The following is an 18,798-nucleotide window of genomic DNA, read 5'->3' as shown; positions in this document are numbered from 1 at the left end:
CTCTCTCTCTCTCTCTCTCTCTCTCTCTCTCTCTCTCTCTCTCTCTCTCTCTCTCTCTCAAAAAAAAAAAAAAAGGTGGGTGGGTTGGCTCTATTTTCTGTACCGCTGCCGGGTAGAGATGCAACATGACGCGGCTGCGCAGCCGTCTCTTCACTTTCCACCCCCCCTCCCGGCCCCCTCCCGGCCTGGTGATGTTTGCGATCCGGGCTTCCTTGACATTTCTGAAGTAATTTAGTTAAGGGGAAATGAGTGGTTCCCAGTAGAGAGAGCAAACGAACGGAGGGGGAGAGGTAGCCAGCGTGATAAACGGCGCTTTCATTTGGAGATCTCCAGAGCTCGTTTAAGGCTCATTTTCTGTATTAGCCCCCTTTGAGCTATTAAGGCACCAGGCGGCGACCGTGGCTCCTCGGCTGGGGCGGCCCCGCCAGAAAAGCCCCCTCCCCCCCCCAGCAGAGCACCGGAGCCGATCCCTGGCCAACGGGCCGGAGGAGGGGAGCGAATGGCGCTGTCTAGGGAAAGAGGAAGACACCCGCCCTTCTCTTAATCTAAAGTGGCGAAGGGGGAGGGGGTTAATACGATTTGGAGGGGCCTGGTCAATGAGCAATCAATAAAGTAATAATGAGAGGGACGCGCTACATTAACAGGCTAGAAATCCAACGAGACAGTAAAGAATCATTCGCAACTCTCGCTGCTATTAAGGTGGGCGGCTCGGCTCGGCTCGGGGCTAATGGCTGTCCCCCGAGAGAGGAGCACCCAGACCCCTGAGCCGAAGCGGACCGCGGGCGGTTCTAGAGCGGCTGCTCCCTGCCTGAAGAGGGAAGAGGGAGTGTCTCCTTTGGGTTTAGTAGCTTATGCAAATCTCGTCTTGGTGGCCTGTAAAAAAAAAATAAAAACCATAGCTGGTGGTTTAGATAGTGCAGGGGTAGGCAACCTCGGCTCTTTTAAGACTCATGGACTTCAACTCCCAGAATTCCTGAGTCAGCTATGCTGACTCAGGAATTCTGGGAGTTGAAGTCCATGAGTCATAAAAGAGCCGAGGTTGCCTACCCCTGAGGTAGTGTGTGGACTCGGGCAACCTTGGTTTAGTCGGTAAGCTAAGGAAGCCCCGGCTCGGTGTGATGCAAGACCCCGATCGCAGATACTTTAAGTGTGCGTGGCTTGTGGAACAAAGTTTCCAGAGGTTCTCGGAGTGCAAAAGGCAGTTTTTAATCCGGCTTGACTTCACACAGTTCCCCATGGACACTTACTTCTGAGCAAGCGCGTTTTCCACGAGTCGTTAATAAGTAACTAATTCTCTTAAACTAATGGTATGTGTTCAAGAAAGAACTAATCTGAGTTAAGCGGGAGAATTGGTTCTCCACTCAAGCTTTTTTTCTTCTTCTTGCAATTATCTCTGCCAGGTCATGGGTTTCTTCTATCTTGGGATAATTTATCCGCCACCTCTCCTCTCCTCTCCCCTTCCCAGCTCGCCTTCTGCACTGATTATATGGAACTGTAGATCGGGCTCCCCTTCACGGAATGAGTAAGGTGGGGCAGCCTTGGACTGGGAGCAGGATACTTACCTAGGCTGCAACTCCCTACGCCCTCACCTGGAGTGGTTCGCTTTGGTGATGCCCCTGTGAACGAGGAAGGGGTCTCTCGTTCAAGGATGGAGGGTGTCCCTGAATATCTGTCCCGGCCCAAGTGGGCTTCTTCAGACAGTGCAGGGCTTTGAAGTTAGTATCACATCGCCGTTCCTCTCGTAAGCAACCACAATAGGCTGGATGGTTTGATGTGCCTCATTCTGGATGCGGGGCAGGGCAAGGGTGCAATTATTCCCGGCCAAGTGGGGTTATCTCTGGAACTGGCTCTAAGAGAAAATAATGTTATGTGGATGACCGACATGGGGAGGCAGCGAAGCTTTGTAGGAATCCCAGCTAGTCATCCCGCGGCCGCGGGCAAATCAACAGGCCTGGGGGAACTGAGTGTCTTAAGAGGATAAGGGGGTGGACAGCCTTGCCATTCTTCACTCTCCCGGGATTTTAAAGAAAGCCCCTGAAACTAGAGTTGGATTATCGGGCTCGGCGGTGACCTCGACACAAGCGAATGGGAAGCAAAATCCTAGGATGGCGTTAATAGCCCGAGGGCGTAATTGCCTCCTGCTGCCAATGCGAAGGTTGGCACCTCCTGGGTCAATAAGGAATAATTAACTCTAGAGCAGGGGTAGGCAACCTCGGCTCTTTTATGACTCATGGACTTCAACTCCCAGAATTCCCGAGTCAGCTCTGCTGACTCGGGAATTCTGGGAGTTGAAATCCATGAGTCATAAAAGAGCCGAGGTTGCCTACCCCTGCTCTAGAGCTACATTATCTCTGTTGCCAAAATCTGAATGGTCACTAGTGGGCAGCCTAGAGTTCGCGGTTTTTTTTTAGTTTTACGTAGAGCTCCGGTATTTTGTAGCCCAGATATATTCGACCTTACTAAGCACCGCGGTCCGAACGGTTTAAACCTAAAGTTGTTGAGACGGCAGTTTGGCTAAGCCTATCTTTTCGTGCTACAGGTGAATCCGGAAACTCGAGCATTTTATCTTCTGTCGACTCCACGTGAAAAGGAGCAGACACAGTTCTAAGGCGCCAGTTGGAGAAACTTATGTCCTCAAAAAACAAGTTGCAGCCCCTTCAATGGGATTTACTGCAGCTGTGGTTTTTCACGCACATTCTAAGTCGTGCATCTATGTAGGGTTTAGGATCGCCCACTCAGCACCCTTTCCCTGATTTGGTTGCTTGCCGAAAATGGAACTCGGGTAAATCTGGAGTTTGCAAGCCCAAGACACCAATCAACGTAAACCATGCACATTTCTGCCTACCTTCCTTCCTTCCCTCCTCCACCAGGCTTACTAACCTAATTTAATTCTTTATAATCTAGAATTATAGATAAGCTTAGATGTTCTTTGCAGTGTTTGTGGCTGGAGGGGAGGGTGGAAGGAAGAGACTTTAAAAAAAAATGATAGGAAAGGTGTGCTGGGAACTTAAAAGCATCTTCTACATTTCCGCCACGCACAACACCGTGTGTTGAGAGGACAGACTACATCATGTCAAGGGCGGCTGGGTAATGAAGACGCTCCGAACTACTGGGGAATAGTGGCCTGAAAGGGGTAAGACTCATGAAATATCCGAAATCTTGGTTCTTAATTTTTAATCGTTTAATTTTAATTATTATTTTAATTGTTATATTGTAAACCGCCCAGACTCACGGCATAGAAATTTAATAAATAAATGGAAGGCAACGAAATCGACGGGGACTTAGTCTTGCCTACGCGTGGGTAAGATTAGATGGTTTCGTACGAGGGAGGGGGGCTGCTTCAAAGGGTGTCTCAAAATATATTTCCTCGGGAGGAAAAAAATAATGAATCTACGCGCCCCTGCGCCGGCCCTAGAAGTATAATCTCCGTCGGATTCCATCTCGCGTGGGAAAAAAACATGCCCGCATAGGAAACGATTGCATTGTTGCGCAGTGTAGCGCTTATTTGGATAGATCAAACATTTAATGTACGAGTCAAAGCGCAAGCAAACGCCCCCGCCGCCGCCGCTCCCCGCGATGCGCGGAGCCAGAGCTTATAGAGGGATCCTCTGAGGCGCAACTGCTTCCTAGGCTTCTGCTCTGCCATTGGGGGCAGCCCCACCAAGAGAGAGATCCGTCTGCCTTTTCGCCTCCGCCGCCTTCCAACCTAGCTGTAATATATGCGCGGAAAATGGTAAACGCGCCGAGGAGCCAGAGCTGGGACGGTCCCTAAGGATTGAAGAATTAAAAGTAGCCCTCCGGTTCACAAAGTTTGCCATTTAAAAGGGCGGAACGGAGAGGCGAAGAAGCAAAGCGAGCACTTCCAATGGGAACGGGAAAAAGTTTGAATCCTAGCGCGAAAGCGGAGCCAGTGAGGAGGATTGATGAGCGGTACAATTGAAATAATGGGATCGACCCGTCCAACTCCTCCAGCATGAATTATTTGAAGTATTGAGCGGGGAGAGCTGCGGTTGCATCCTGCCCAATTATCGGGGTGTAAATATTTGTAATGGTTTCTTCCACGCCAAAAAAACAAAAAAAAAAAAGCATTGCTGCACAAGTTTAGCCCCGAGTTTATTCCGGGATGAGTAGGGTTACAAGTCATAGGCTTTGTCTAAAGGATGGACCTATGGGTGTGCAGCTACAGGAGCATCAATGCCTTGCGAAATGAGGCAAGAGCAGTCTGGATTGTGCCTCTTCAGATTATGGCTAGGACTAGTATTTTTTAATGTAACCCCCCCCTTACAGGAGGGGTTTTGAGACTCTCGGCAAACACATCAAACATTCATTGGGGAGAGAAGGATGATCAACTTTTTTTTTTGTCTGCTGTGCCTTTTCAAGGGTTGTTGGAGAAAGTCCTGAGAAATTCTACAGTTTTGAAACTGAACAATTCTGAATGCTGTTGCCTTTTTTGGTATAATGCAAAGAACGCATCTTAATGAATCAGATTTATTTGAGTGGGATTTTTATCCCATGTGTAATATAGGTACCGGTATGTTTTTGTGTGATCTTACAATTTTAGGACAGGAGTATACCCTACTTAGCCTTGAGAACAATTGTCGTTATTTCCCGTGTTCTGGAGTGTAATTCTAGGATTTTAAATTGGTTCTGTAGCTTCAACTAAATCTAGACATCTGGAATCTTTACTACATATTAAAATAAATAACAAAATAAATGTCCCTTGATCTTAAAAAATGGCAAGAGAGACATGTAAATTAAAATGAAACATCAATTACCAAATGAGCCTTGTTTTATAGCTTTACCCTACTATACACACCCCCTTGCTCTGATGTATACACCTAATGCGTGTATCTTGAGTAACTGAAATCACCAAATTGCATTACCTCTGGCAACAGCTTTAATATTAAAATAATTATACAGATCTATAGAATTTGATCCCCCCTGTTTCTTCCATGGGAAACTTGCATTTTTTTTCTTTTAAGAAGCATTAAGTAATGTACAAAATATGGAATACAGATCAGAGCATCTATCCCTGGTGCTATGAAATAGCAATAGAAATGAGGCAGAGACTTGGAGGAACTCTTGGTATATTTGCACAAGTCATCAAGCTGTTTACAAAAGAATGGAAGGTTTTTGGGTTTTCCTTTCTCCCAAGGTGCATAAAGCAGGAAGCAGGCAGGCACAGCCTCATCTGTCTCTGTGGAAACTATTGAGTAAAGATATACATTTGACAAAAATCAAATGCAGCCTGTAAATATTCAAAGCCAATAAGCAGTATCTGCAGTACTGAAATTCCCCTTGTCCTCTCAACGCAAAACCATTAACCTAGATGCAGATTTTATTCTTTTTGAGGAAATGTCCATGTTAGTTAGGATCATAACCTCTGATTCAGATGACTCCTGATTCAGCCAGGAGCTTGCAGTCCTTCAGTAGATTAGGACATTTATCCAACCTTACACTACTCACATTTTAAAAATGTGAACCAGTTATTTGCTTGGAATTCCAACATCTGGAGCTCACAACAGATTTGTTGGAGCTGTAACTTCCAACATTTCATGATGATTTGAGATCAGATATAGAGCACCACATTGGAGAAGAGTGATGTAAAAACACATAGAAATTAACTTTTTTGTCTGCTGCCCTACAAATGACAGGCATGTGGCTAGAGACATTTGTCTAGGGCAGGGGTCTTCAAACTTGGCCCTTTTATGACTTGTGGACTTCAACTCCCAGAATTCCTCAGCCAAGCACTCTGGCTGAGGAATTCTGGGAGTTGAAGTCCACAAGTCATAAAAGGGCCACGTTTGAAGACCTCTGGTCTAGGGGAAAGAGAACATGGCCTGGATAGCTGTTTGTCTTGCTATATTTTAATTTTGGCCTGTAGCTTAAGCAGGATGGAATGCACATCTTATTGATTTAACTAGACTGATTCCCTTTACATGGCTGCAGATAAGCTTTGATAGGAAAACCCACATGGCACGATTATGTGTCAGACTGAACAGAATCAGGCTGCAGAAGTGTATTTTGTTGTAAACAGTGATTCTATAGCAGAAGTGTTAGTAGCTAAGATTTTCTCCTGACTCCCTTGTAAATCTTGTTGAAGGCAATGGGGCTCTTTCATTAGAAATAGGTGGCTTCTTTGAGCTGGCCTCTTCCACAATTGTTGGTGGGAAGGGCAATTAGCAAATCCAGAAGGAGTGGTTTCATAATGATTTCAATGATCAGTGCCTATTATGATTTCATAATGATTTCAGTGCCTATTGCATCAATGAGAAAATAATCTTGTGATGGGGAAATACTGTGCTATTAAGTTATCCTAACTAGTATGGAGAATGAGGGTAAAGATGGCCTTATACTGAATTCAACTTTAGCTACCTACAGAGATACAACTATGCGGTTTTCTTGACATCAGTGCAGAAGTAATTTGCCATTTTGTTCTTCAGATTTTTTTTTAAATGTTCCATCTAGCCTGGTAGTGTTCTGAATTTTTAATAAAATATGACCTTTCACAGTTTCAGAGAACTTTGGCCAGGGCTGCTATAATTCAGAATACACTGACTAGGGATTAAAACCACAGCAAAAGCATTTTTCAGCAGCCTCTTTGACAGGTCAGGCACAGGCTACCAATAGTGCTCTTCGGAAAGGGTATACTAGTTCTATGCTGTTCAGATGGTTAATTTAAGCCGTGAAAGAAAGCCAACTTCTGTCAAGTACATGTTGCCATTTCTACCAGGTACATTACAGGTTTTCTGCTGCCTCTGCCAAAAAAGTTTCATAAAACCGTGGTTTTTATTATTTAAAAAAATATCTCCAAACATGAGTGCTATACCTAATACCATGAGCAGTTAATTAACCATTTAATCTCCCTGAACTGATCTCAGTTCCTGTCCCTTTTTCTGTAACACACCACAGTTACTTCTGTCCTTTATGTATGGGTGCCATTTTACCCATTAGATTCCTACTATGTACAGCAGACATGTCAAACACAAGGCCCAGGGGCCGGATGCGGCCCGCGAAGTGGTTTCATATGGCCCGCGAAGTCATCCTGGAAACAGCGATGGAACGGCCCCCACTGCCTTGGCCCTGGCTCAGGCCAGCCGGGAGCCAATGTACAATTTTGTGGTGGCCATCTATGCTGAAATGCATTCAGTCTTAGCTCCACAAGGCCATCTGGAAACAGCGAGGAACCAGCCCCTGGTGTGTCGGCCCCACCCCCTGGGTGCATGCTGGGGAGGTGTCACCCTTTGTGAGGAATGAAGAAATGGACCATGCTTTGGCGCTTGCCCTGGTCCCACCCCCTTCTGCCAGAGACCCTCAGATCTGTCCCACTCCTGCCCAGGCCCCCACAGGCACCCTTGACGCGAACGATGTAGAGCTGGCCATGCCCACCCAGTAGGCCACACCCACTCCATCCACGCCCACCCAGTAGGCCGCACCCACCCTGGCCACACCCACCCAGCCCCCTGAGGGCTACCACAATGCTGATGCGGCCCTCAGTGAAATTGAGTTTGACACCCCTGATGTACAGCAATCTGTTGCCCAGTTCCAGAAGTCTTTTTAACCATTTTAACCAGGCTCCATCTGGATGCAGCTGGGCACAAGATCAGAATTGGCATCCTTGGTCACTTATTGTCACTATCCCCTTTGCTTTCCAACATTAATTGAGGACCAAGCTTTCATGCTATGGACTGTGCCTTCAGTGATCCTTCTTCTTTCTGTCTTGTTTCATCATAGGTGACTCTCCTTCGTTACCAATGAGTTATCTGGCAGTTGGGCTATTTCTGAACATAGGTTTGGTGCTGCACCCGTGTCCTGAAATAGCCTGACTGGCAGGTAACAGATGCGAAGAAAGGACTGAACTTAGCAGGGAGCTAAAGGAGGGAGCTCCTGTTCATTTCACACGTCTTTCTATGCCTGTTACCTGGTCTATTGATGAATATGGTGTTGAGGATGGTGGATAAAAATAGTCCAGTTGACGGGAGCAGAACTTGGAGGAGGGATTGCAAGAGGCATTTTGAGAGCTCCCTCATCCCTCATTCCATGATTCCTCTGTCCCACATGTTAGTGAAACTGAACAAAAGCTTACCTGTCTAGATTTTGGAACATTTGCTGCCTTCATCCTAGATCCTGATTTGAAAGTGAATGCTTGATGGAGATCAGAGAAGTTGGCCTCGGCATAGTTTAGAATGGAGAATGAATTGGCTGAAGTTTCAAAGTTTCACCCTAGAAGACTCAAAGTTCATCTGCTTAAGTATGAGATCACAATCAACAGCAATGAGAAAAGCAACATCAGAAACATAGCCAATTTTCTAGGAAGAAGACCCATTTGGTCATTTGCTTACACTGAACTCAGATTTATGACATTTCTCTCTGAGCTGGAATTTCTGCAGTTGTCACAGGCTACAGTATATTGAGGGCTTCTGTCATGGTAATAACACAGATTTTGTAAAAAATGTAGTGGAAAGTTTACTCTGTTTATTTTCTGCTTAAAGGTTCTAGTACAGTGGTGGCGAACCTATGGCACACGTGCCAGAGGCGGCACTTGGAGCCCTCTCTGTGGGCACACATGCCGTTGTCCCAGCCCCTCCTCCCCCCATGGCCCCCTCTACACCAGCAGCCCCCCGGAGGAGAGTCACCCCCAGGCATGGCCCGCCTGGAGCAGCGCAGCCAAGGACATGGCAGTGGGGACAAGACTCCGCCCTTGCGCCCTGTCGCAAACAGATGATTTTGCGGGGCACAGGTGGAGGGCATGGCTGCCATGATGCTGCTGGGCTGCCTGGGCGAACTGCGGTGGGCGGTGGAGGTGGTGGGTGGCCCTGCGGGTGGGTGGGGGCAGGGCAGGGGTGGAACAGGGGGGCAGTGTGGGGGTGGGGCAGTTTTTGGGCACTCGGTGTCTAAAAGGTTCGCCATCACTGTTCTAGTATTACTATTCCACACTATTTGCACCTGAAAGTTTTTAAGCTACTTTGTCTTTTGGCATGAATACCCAGGAGGTGATGTTTCTTGTATGCAGATATTTGACTACTTATCTTCAGTACTTTCATTATTTTGTTTATCAAACACATTCTTGAAGAGTCAATAGTCCCAGTTAAATAAGTGGGACCCCCTTCTCAGCTTACAACAAGGCCCATGGTGTACCACTCTTTACTATGAAGATGTTGGAGTAGATTTGGAAATACTGTTGTAAGGGCTTCTTTCTTTGCTATGCATAGATTGGGACTCTAACAAAGATAACAAATATACAGGAACCTGAATAATTTGTTATCAATGACTGGCAGAAAAAGAAATAAGGAGACTGGAGATATTCAGGGAGGCTTTATGTAAATAAAAGTGATTTGTTGGTTGTTCAGCATACTTGCTGTTAAACGACATACACACCTCCCAATTATGATAGGGTTTTTTTTTTTACATCCAATGTAAATAACATTCATGTCAGAAATAAATTGCTTATATTTGGTTTTGGGGGAGTTCTTTTTTGAAGAGGAAGGAGAGGGCTACAGAGAGCTTTATATCTAAAGCATCTTTGAGCAAATAAATTCGTTTAATGTAATTGTCTTAGCATCCATTGTTCCTTCAAGAAAAATGTTGAGAAAAACCAGAGTATTGGTTTTTGTATGAATAGGAGTATGAATAGTATATGAATAGTATATTTTACAATTTCACATATGCCACAAAAAGTTTGATTCATTTTGTATAATTAAATTTATTCTCTTTGTTCCCCTTCCCAGTTAAATATATACATAAGAAAGAATGTTTTCAAAAGAGATATATTGGGTTTTTTGGCTTGTTAAATTAAAAAAAAGAAAAAAAATATTTTAAGTCATATTAAGTCAGTATTCAATGAAAAATGATCTAGCTGGGTCATTCTCAAATTTAAATTACAAACTCTTTGGGTTATTTTTCTTTTCTTGTTAGTGGAATAATAAACAGCTTACAATAAAATGTGTTTTTTATCGGTACACATTAACCTTTACAGCCTATATCATCAGCAGAGATCCCTATTTAGACAGGATTGTAGTTATTATTATTATTTATTCACACCCTCACTTTTCTCTGGTAGCTCAAGGCACAATAAGTTTTCCTTTAATTTTGTCCCTATGAAAACAACTTCTTCTGAGGAGGGCTAGATGGAAAAAGAATGATTAGCATTAAGTTTCGCAGGGTACAATATGGTTATTTGTGAACTCAAAATGCCTCTCCTGGTGTAAGGGCAACACCTCAGCTACTATACTGTTCTGGCTGTATCTCGAGTTTAATACTTTCTTAGTATCAAACTTTTTTTTTTTTTGCAATTGTTCTCAACATTATATTCTAAAGCAAAATACAGGTACTCCAAAACTTATGATCATTCATTTAATGAATGTTGGAGATTACAATGGAGCTGAAAAAGTGACTTACGTTCGGTCCTTGCACTTAAGACTGTCTTGGTGTGTCCCTGCAGTCATGTAATCAAAATTTGGATCCTAATGTATTTATGATGGTTGTCGTGTCCTGTGACACGATTGCTATTTCCAACCTTCCCAGGGGACTTCCAAGTCAACGGGAGAAGTTGAATTAGCTTAATGACCATATGATTCACTTAACAACTGCAGCAAAAAGATTGTAAAATTGGGCACGGCTCACTTAATGTCTGCATGGTTTAGCGACAGAAGCTGCAGTCCGAACTGTATTTGTAAGTTGAGGGCTACTTATAGTGAACTAAAAAAATAGGGTTTTTCTAATTATTTGTAATGTTGTAAAAACATTATCTAGATGCAATATAAATAGGTAAACGTTTGACAAAGATATATATTTAAATTTAAACCTTATATTTAAGGTTAGTTCTGGCACACACAAAAAATCATTCCTGACCTGAAAGCTAGCAGTTATGTTATGAGTTGAAAGATGGAGTAAGTTTTGTTCTAACCATTTGCTGAGGAAAATGAAGAATGTTGAGTTCACATCAAACAGTATTGAAAAAGAACTTTTGAAATTCTGCAAAGAGGCAAAAGGCAAAGAAAACCGTTTTTGTTATTACATTGGAGCAACCAGTGATGCAGCCACCAAAATAACTAATGAGGTTATCATATCCTTGTTGAGAAGACTTGTGAGAAACTAAAAAAGAAAGATAGTCAGATCTGTGAACTGAAATATGATAAACAGATTGACCTGAGTACTGTGGACCTGAAGAAACTGAGAGTCAAAGAACTGAAAAAAAAATTCTAGATGACTGGGGTGACACATGCAAAGGCTGTGCAGAAAAATCAGATTTCATTCGTAAAATCAATGAACTGATACCTAAATATGCACCAAAAGCAGCCAGTTCACAGACAGATCTCTGACCACCATAGTGACTTCTATCAATTAGCAAGATACACAAATTACGTTAAACCTTTTATTCCCCGGAAATCTGTTTTTTGTAACTTATTTACCTGGGTTTCAAGTGTCAAATTGAAAGGATTCTTGCAATGCTGGTTCAGATGCCTGGTCATGTCTTAAATTTTTATTTCTATTGTTTCAGATTTATTATAAGACTTTGACATACATACAGGATTTTAAAATAAAAATCAGTTGAACTAAAAGAATTGGCATTAGTTTAGTGTCATGACTGAATATGGCACTTTTCCAGCACTACCTAACAATGGTTTGAAGATGATCTATGAGACAGTATAACATGCATTTGCTGTTATTACTGTCTTTCTACATTCCATTCTTTAAAATGCTGAACACTTTTATTACATATCCAAATTAAATGTTTTAAGTGCGAGTCTTGCACATCTTTCACAGGAGTTAATTTCTCTGAATAAGAAAGCCATTCATTCTGTCTTTGCTTCCACTTTCAGTACAGATGACAATCCTACAAATATGCAGTGGCAGAAGGGGAAGATATACTGATGTACACTTTTTTTAAAAAAACGGGATGAGTTCTACCTTCATATGCTGCACATAATATAAACTGTTAAAGCAAAAAAAGAAAAAAAAAGGAAAAAAAGAAGGGAATGTTAGGGCCACCCATATACATTAAGCTAAAAAGGTTGCTATAAGAAAAACATATAAGAGGTTAGGATCCACTAATATATACAACATAGAATATCTTCTTAATGTTACGGTATGTAACTTAGTCTTTGGGGCATGGGGCTGTATGTGCATGTCTGCTACTTTCACATATGCAAGCAAGGAATTCAAAATGCAAAAAGAAATCTCTAAATCTGTTAATCTGGGGCCCATCAGAGCTGTGATTTCCCTTATGTTCTCCATGGCAAAATCATAAAAGAGTTTTCTTTTTTTCTTGTCAAGTGCTACTGAATTAATTTTATCAGATAGACCAGACAGGAAACATCACCAGATAAGCTAATTCTCCTTTACATTAACAGAATCTTGTAAGTCTGAAAGTAAAACTCTCCCCCATCACTTTTATAGCCTGATAATTTAGGGATGGCCCCTCCTGAGACTTTTGCTCGGTCCACCATGCAGGCTATCTTCTCTCTTGTTTGACTGTTCCCTAGGCAGTATCTCTTTATTGGTCTCCCAAGGTCATTCCCACATACAATTACATTAGCAGAACAGGATCACATTTACTTTACCTACATACTGTTCTTCCTGAGCCAGCCATAAAGAGGGCAAAGTCTTCAATAGGAGTAAGTAAGAGCTTTGCTCCCTCCCACATAAAGAGAAACTTACTCTGGGGTGGCTTACTTTTTCAAATGTATGTTTTCTGAGGTTATCTAGTCTGCTAGGAGAGTTGAAAAGCTGAATCTGCATTTCATTCAGATTCAGTTTTTTTTAAAAATCAGGTAGTCCTTGACTTACGACCACTTGCTTAACAACTGTTCAAAGTTATGAAAGCACTGAAAAAATGACTTACAACCAGTCCTTGCACTTATGATCATTACAATGCCTTCATTGTAAAATTTTGGCATTTGGCAACCAGCATTTATTTACAATAGTCACTTGACCCCCCCCTTTGTCACCTTTCCAGGGTACCTTCCAACAAGCAAAGTTAACAGGGGAAGCCAGATTCTCTTAAAGACTGAGTGAGTTGCTCAATGACTACAGCAAAAAGGTCATAAAATAGGGTGTGACTTGCTTAGTGAGGGAAGTTCTAGTCCCAGTTGTGATCATAAGTCAAGAACTACCTGTATACTTTAAACACATGAGGAAAACGCTCACACTCACTATGCATTTGACTTCTCATGATTTTGTTCTACAATTCTAAACCAGTAATTGCATTTTAATGTATTTGTAATTGTAACTATTTCCTTAAATGATGTACTGAAGTCATTTTGATGTTGTATGCCACCTGAAGATGTTTTCATGAGAGGTGACACAGAATGGTCTTATAAATAAATGAAACCTGAAATGAATGACAGCCACTCCTTTAAAAACAATTTGAATTCCTTTTTATCAGTCAGGAGGATTAATAAATGAATGCAATTATGAGCTATGTGGGCTGCCTTGACAAGCTGATCTTGCCCATTACTGCTTTCCTCTCTTCCTAGTTCCAGTTCCTCCAAAATCTGTTACTTCTCTGATGATGAACAAAGATGGCTTCCTTGGTGGTGTGTCTGTAAACACAGGTGAAGTGTTTTGTTCGGTACCTGGGAGGCTCTCCTTGCTCAGTTCCACGTCCAAGTACAAAGTCACTGTTGGAGAAGTTCAACGGCGCCTTTCACCTCCTGAGTGCTTAAACGCTTCCCTCCTTGGAGGAGTCCTTAGAAGGTAAGTCATGGGGCAGGCCAATCTGTACTTTCTGATGGGATTAAAATTGCATTAACATTACTATAAGTAGCCGTTGAAGTTAAGAGATGTAAGTGAATGCATATGAGATATACGTTAACAGTCTGGATGTCATTGCCACTGACACTCACGATATTATGCCAATCATGTTATATGGTTCATTAATTCTGTAAGACAGGCCACTTTCTTTAAATAGTCAAACTGGTTATTTCTGTATGTTAGAGTTCAGATCAATATCCTGGAGTTTATCTTTTAAAGTATCAAGAGTGTTCCGACATGGAGCTGCCTAGATGTTAAGCAGATATAGATAACAAATGACAAAAAAGCTTTTTCACTAATGTCCAACCTTTACTGCTCACCCAGGGTGGCTGAGTACGTGGGAATGGAGTCTCTTAGGTCAGCTGCATGTTGGATGAAGGCCCATTTATCTAGAGCTGTGCTATCATCTGCCTTAGAAAGAGGTAGATGTGCTTCATTACACTGTTCCTCACTTTAGGGGTGTTCCTGTTTGCATTTCTGAATGTAATTATAAGTTATACTGCAAACTGTCTGGAAGTTTTAACTGAATGTTACAATTGAATAAGTTTTAAATAATTAATGATTATGAATTTTATCATTTACCATTCAGTTTGGTATATTGCACTAGTGGAGAATGAAGGAGCAGATGAGGTTTCAAATGCATTAGATTAAGCAATCATTTAAAATTCCGTTCCTCTTCCCAGTATGAATTTATAATATTCATTTATTTTACATAGCTGCTATAAGGATTTATAAGATATGATTGTAAGCTATGAAGAAGGAATAAGTTCCTGATTTTTTTGCACATAAAGAAGACCCAAAAAGGTATTAAAACAAAAAGGATTAATAAAAACCTCTGAATGGGTATTCTTAAACTGGAAAAGTGGCTATAGAATGTTATTCATTTTTAAGTAATGGTAAAGTGATGCACATGAAGAGTGAAGAAAACTATTGTTGTATAGAAGATCAGAATAAGAATACAATCTTGATTCTGTGGTGAACAATTTAAAGAAAAGATCAATTTAATGTGAAGAAGCTGAATTTCAGTGCTAGGTATTCATTGAGAAGGGTTCTGAAAATAAAATTTCCAGTATCAGTTCATAGACAAGCTATAATACAACTACATTTAGAAAACTGCATAGTTCTTATCATTCAGTCTGAAATACGATATTATAGAGTTGAAGAAAATACAAAAATAGCAACCGGAACAAATGAAGTACCTAAAAGTATTATTAATAGCATTATTGTGAAATATCAACTTAGGTCAAAGTTGACTAAAGCAGATATAACAGAAGTATAAAATTACACAAGACAGGGAAGAAGTTGATAGAAAAAAATTCTTTATTTTCTCAGAATGCCAGAACTTGGGATCATCAATACAGTGGAATGAAATAAAATGGAGTCGTTTTTCACAATGCCTAGTTGAAGTATGGGATTCTCTATCATAGGGTTAACTAGCACAGGTGGCTTGAAAAGATTAGAAAAAAGTTTATTTCTTAATTTTTTATCCCAGATTATTATTCTATTTTTTTATTAAACAAATATTGCTTCCCAACTAAAACATAGGTCACCCTGGGCAGCTTACAATATTTAAAAAATCTAAAAAAATCGATCATATAATAAAACTGCTAAAAAAAGACCCCCTACCCTACCTCCCATGGGAGCAACAATACAATTAGATTAGCCAATTGGATTTCCTTCAGATAATAAATACAACTCTCTTTCCTCCATTTTCTCCACAATAACAACCCTGCTAAGTAGGTTGGGCTAAGAAACTGATTGGCTCCACATCACTTAGTGAATTTCTGTGGCTGAGAGTGAACTTGAAACTGGATCTTCCTGGTCCTAATCCAGCACCTCAACCACAACACTGTGGCTACTAGTCATAACAGTAGCTATCTCCAGGATCAGCAGCATTGAGACCAATAATAAGAGAAGCCTTTGCTCTTGTATACTGGCTGGGAATTCTCAGTGTGGCGTTTGAAGGCACGAGGTGAGAAGAAGGTTGTCCTAAAATAAACATATCCAATTTTAGAAAAAAAAGTAAGGTCTTCCAGAAACAACCAGACTCTAATCACAAATTTCCAAATCTATGTCACCTTCTAGGGCAGAGGTGTCAAACTGCCGCCCCGTGGGCCGGGTGCATCATAGCAAAACCGCGCCCACCCCACTGCCGGCAATGGCAAAAAAGTCATGATACGTTGTGACACGTCACATGACGTTGCGAGTTTGACACCCCTGATTTGGGGCTATGCTATTATGTCATCAACTATTTTGACCATTTGCAAATCTACATACTGTGAGCAAGAGTGTATCTCCCTAGTTTTGCAAGGCTACGATCATTTCCCCACTAGTGACTTGTAGTATTTTTCTGGCATCATTCGGGCAATATGAAGTCTGTCATAACTGCTACATTGGGCCAATGATGGTTGGAATAGGGGTTCATCTGTGGTTCACAAACATTCTTAAGACCCCTTTACATTCTTAAAAATGATTGAGGATCCCAAAGAGCTTTGGTTTATGTGCGTTATATTTATTGATATTGACTGTATTAGAAATTAAAAATGAGAAATGTTAAAATATTTAACTTTGAAGACTGCTGAGGTTGCCTCAGACCACCCTTTGAGAACCAATGCTCTAGAAGATGCTGGTGGATATCCTGTCTGTAGTTCACAAGCAATGGTCAGCCAAGTCAGTGCTCACTTTTATCCTTCCAAATTGATCAGCCACTGACCACCTCACTAGATTTCACTGGATCCCTGCCTTTCCTCTTCACATAAACAAAATACATTGCTGATTCATCCCCCCCCCCTTTCTTCAGTGGTCCCCTACATATATTTGGACTATTTCATTCATTTGCCATAAAATGCAGGTAAACAGAGGGGAAGGTGGTGATGCTTATTTGAAAAACAATACACATGTGGTACCCTAAATCCCTTGAAAGGGACTTCCTGCTGCTCAAACCTCTCTCCTGATGGAGGCCTAGCAGCCATGTTGCTTTTGAATTCCTTCCTGACTGTGCCAGGCAGCTGCTACAATAGGATTGCATCTTTTCAAGCCTAAGTCAGTGCAAAACCCTCATTTTTCAAGTAGCCTTTGTTGCCTTGAAGCAGCATTATTATTGTTGCTGTCTTGAAATTACAAAACACTTCTTACACAAGAGTAATTCAAACTTACTGAATTTTGTTATTGCACACTATTAATACATACTTTCACAAATGTGCCCTATATTGCTGGGGGTTGATGGCATAACTCACATTCCACACCCCAGGCCATTCTTCGGCTCCAATCCAGTCTTTTTACTTCGGAGTCTCTTTGAGTGCTAAGTGCTTTGAATAGGCAGAATTACAACAAAAACCTCACAAATCACCACCCTTGTTTGGAAGGCTAAATGCTGCTGGTGACGCAGCTTTCCAAGAACAGTCAGTTTATTCCTGGTAGTAGCAGAACTAAAAATGACATAACCCTCCTCCTCCTCCTCGTTCACTTGCAGCCTGCAAACCTAAACGTCGCTGGCGGCCCTAGGAATAACAGGGGTTCAGGTTGCCACGGGCAGGGCGAGCCTCTCTTTCCAAGGGCGGCGCTTCTTTCCTTCCCGCCCTTTAGCACCGTGAAACCTCATCTGTGCTAGTTGCTTGTGCCCGAAGCCAGGACTCTGGGGCGTCCCACCCCTCGGCCCCCCTTCTTCTGTCTCCCGGGGACCTTCGTCGAGTTTTAAAGCCCCGCGTTTTCCTTTTTTCGTCACTGCAGAGCCAAATCGAAAAATGGGGGCCGATCGTTGCGAGAGCGGCTAGAAAAAATCGGTTTGAATTTACCAGCCGGCAGGCGCAAAGCGGCAAATGTCACTTTACTCACCTCCCTGGTGGAAGGTAAGCAGACTTTCTGTCCATTTCGATTTCTTCTCACACACACACCCCGACCCCCCACCCCCACCCCAACCTCCTCTGGCGACACTTCTGGGCGAGGAAAGGTTTGACATTTTGTAAAGTTGCATCGAATCGCTGTTGCTGTGACATGAAAAATCTGCCATGCAGAAAATCAAGGCTCATTACATATCCCAACTGGGGCTGTGTTTAAGATTCAGCAAGATTGACGTTTCCTTTTAAGTAACAGTGTTAAATGAATTCTGCAGTTGCCAGCTAAATTTTTATTTATGTTTAAATGGTACTTCTAAAATTAACCACTGTTGTCCAATATACTTGTTAGGACATACTAAGGAGTGGTTATGATAAGAGGAAGATACTTTAATTAAAACAATCCCTCCAAACTAACGTCTCCACCATACTCAAATGTTTATACAGCATAGAAAGGAAAGTGCCACAGTATTCATAGATGTGGTGGACCTTGTTCTCAAATATATATACATAGAACTAAAGAGTTCTGGAAAATATTTATTTATTTATTTATTTTTAAATTTATTTGCTGTTTATCTCACCAATGGGGCTACTTTAGGCAGCTTACAACAGTAAAATCAGAAATGAAAAAGAGAAGGGTAAACATAACAGTAGCAAGATAATGAAACTATAAAATAAACAATGAAATAAATAATGAAAATATAGTAACATGAGATTAAAAGATGGGCTGGGGGAAGCAAGGAATTGGGGGGAAGGTGGGATATGCTATCAATCTAGTAGCCATCTCCAGTGGGATACTCCCCCCATTGGGTCCCCAATAAAAGAAACTGTCATATAATACTTAGAAAAGAAATAAATGTGTATGCCATATGTTTTCTTGGACAACGTAACATTTCATCAGACTAACAGTTATATACTGAACATAATTAAAGAGGAATAATAACAGGAGATGTAGGGCAATAAAATAGAGGGGAGACAAGAATTATTATTTATCAATAGCAACTGTTTGCAAAACAACTGAAGAGCTTATATATACATATACATATAGAGAATTTATTACTTCATTTGAGGATGTGGACTTACTTTACAAAAACCTATGCATAATTAATTCAGTAATCATTAAAGGCAACAACATTTTGTAGTGTTTTTGCTGCAGTAGACCAACATAGACACCTTCCTGGAAACTGTAAAAAAAAATATCAGGTTGTAT

At 41.6% G+C, this 18,798-nt stretch overlaps 1 protein-coding gene across 3 annotated transcripts in view; it reads left to right on the top strand.

Moving 5' to 3' along the window:
- Positions 1-18,798, top strand: part of TFAP2B (transcription factor AP-2 beta) — a 63,965-nt gene that overhangs the window by 24,658 nt on the left and 20,509 nt on the right. For 2 of the 3 annotated variants that reach the window (XM_015824320.1, XM_015824321.1), the window contains exons 4-6: positions 8,066-8,080; positions 13,485-13,698; positions 17,485-17,603. In XM_015824320.1, the coding sequence (XP_015679806.1) occupies positions 8,066-8,080; positions 13,485-13,698; positions 17,485-17,603 (348 nt within the window). Of the gene's footprint in view, positions 1-8,065; positions 8,081-13,478; positions 13,699-17,484; positions 17,604-18,798 lie in introns of all 3 variants that reach the window. The other variant, XM_015824319.1, reaches the window with a different exon arrangement.

Source organism: Protobothrops mucrosquamatus, unplaced genomic scaffold (genome assembly GCF_001527695.2).
Source record: "Protobothrops mucrosquamatus isolate PMUCROS unplaced genomic scaffold, P.Mucros_1.0 scaffold2200, whole genome shotgun sequence".
NCBI classification, from domain to species: Eukaryota; Metazoa; Chordata; class Lepidosauria; order Squamata; family Viperidae; genus Protobothrops; species Protobothrops mucrosquamatus.
This window is presented reverse-complemented; position numbering and strand designations above follow the sequence as displayed.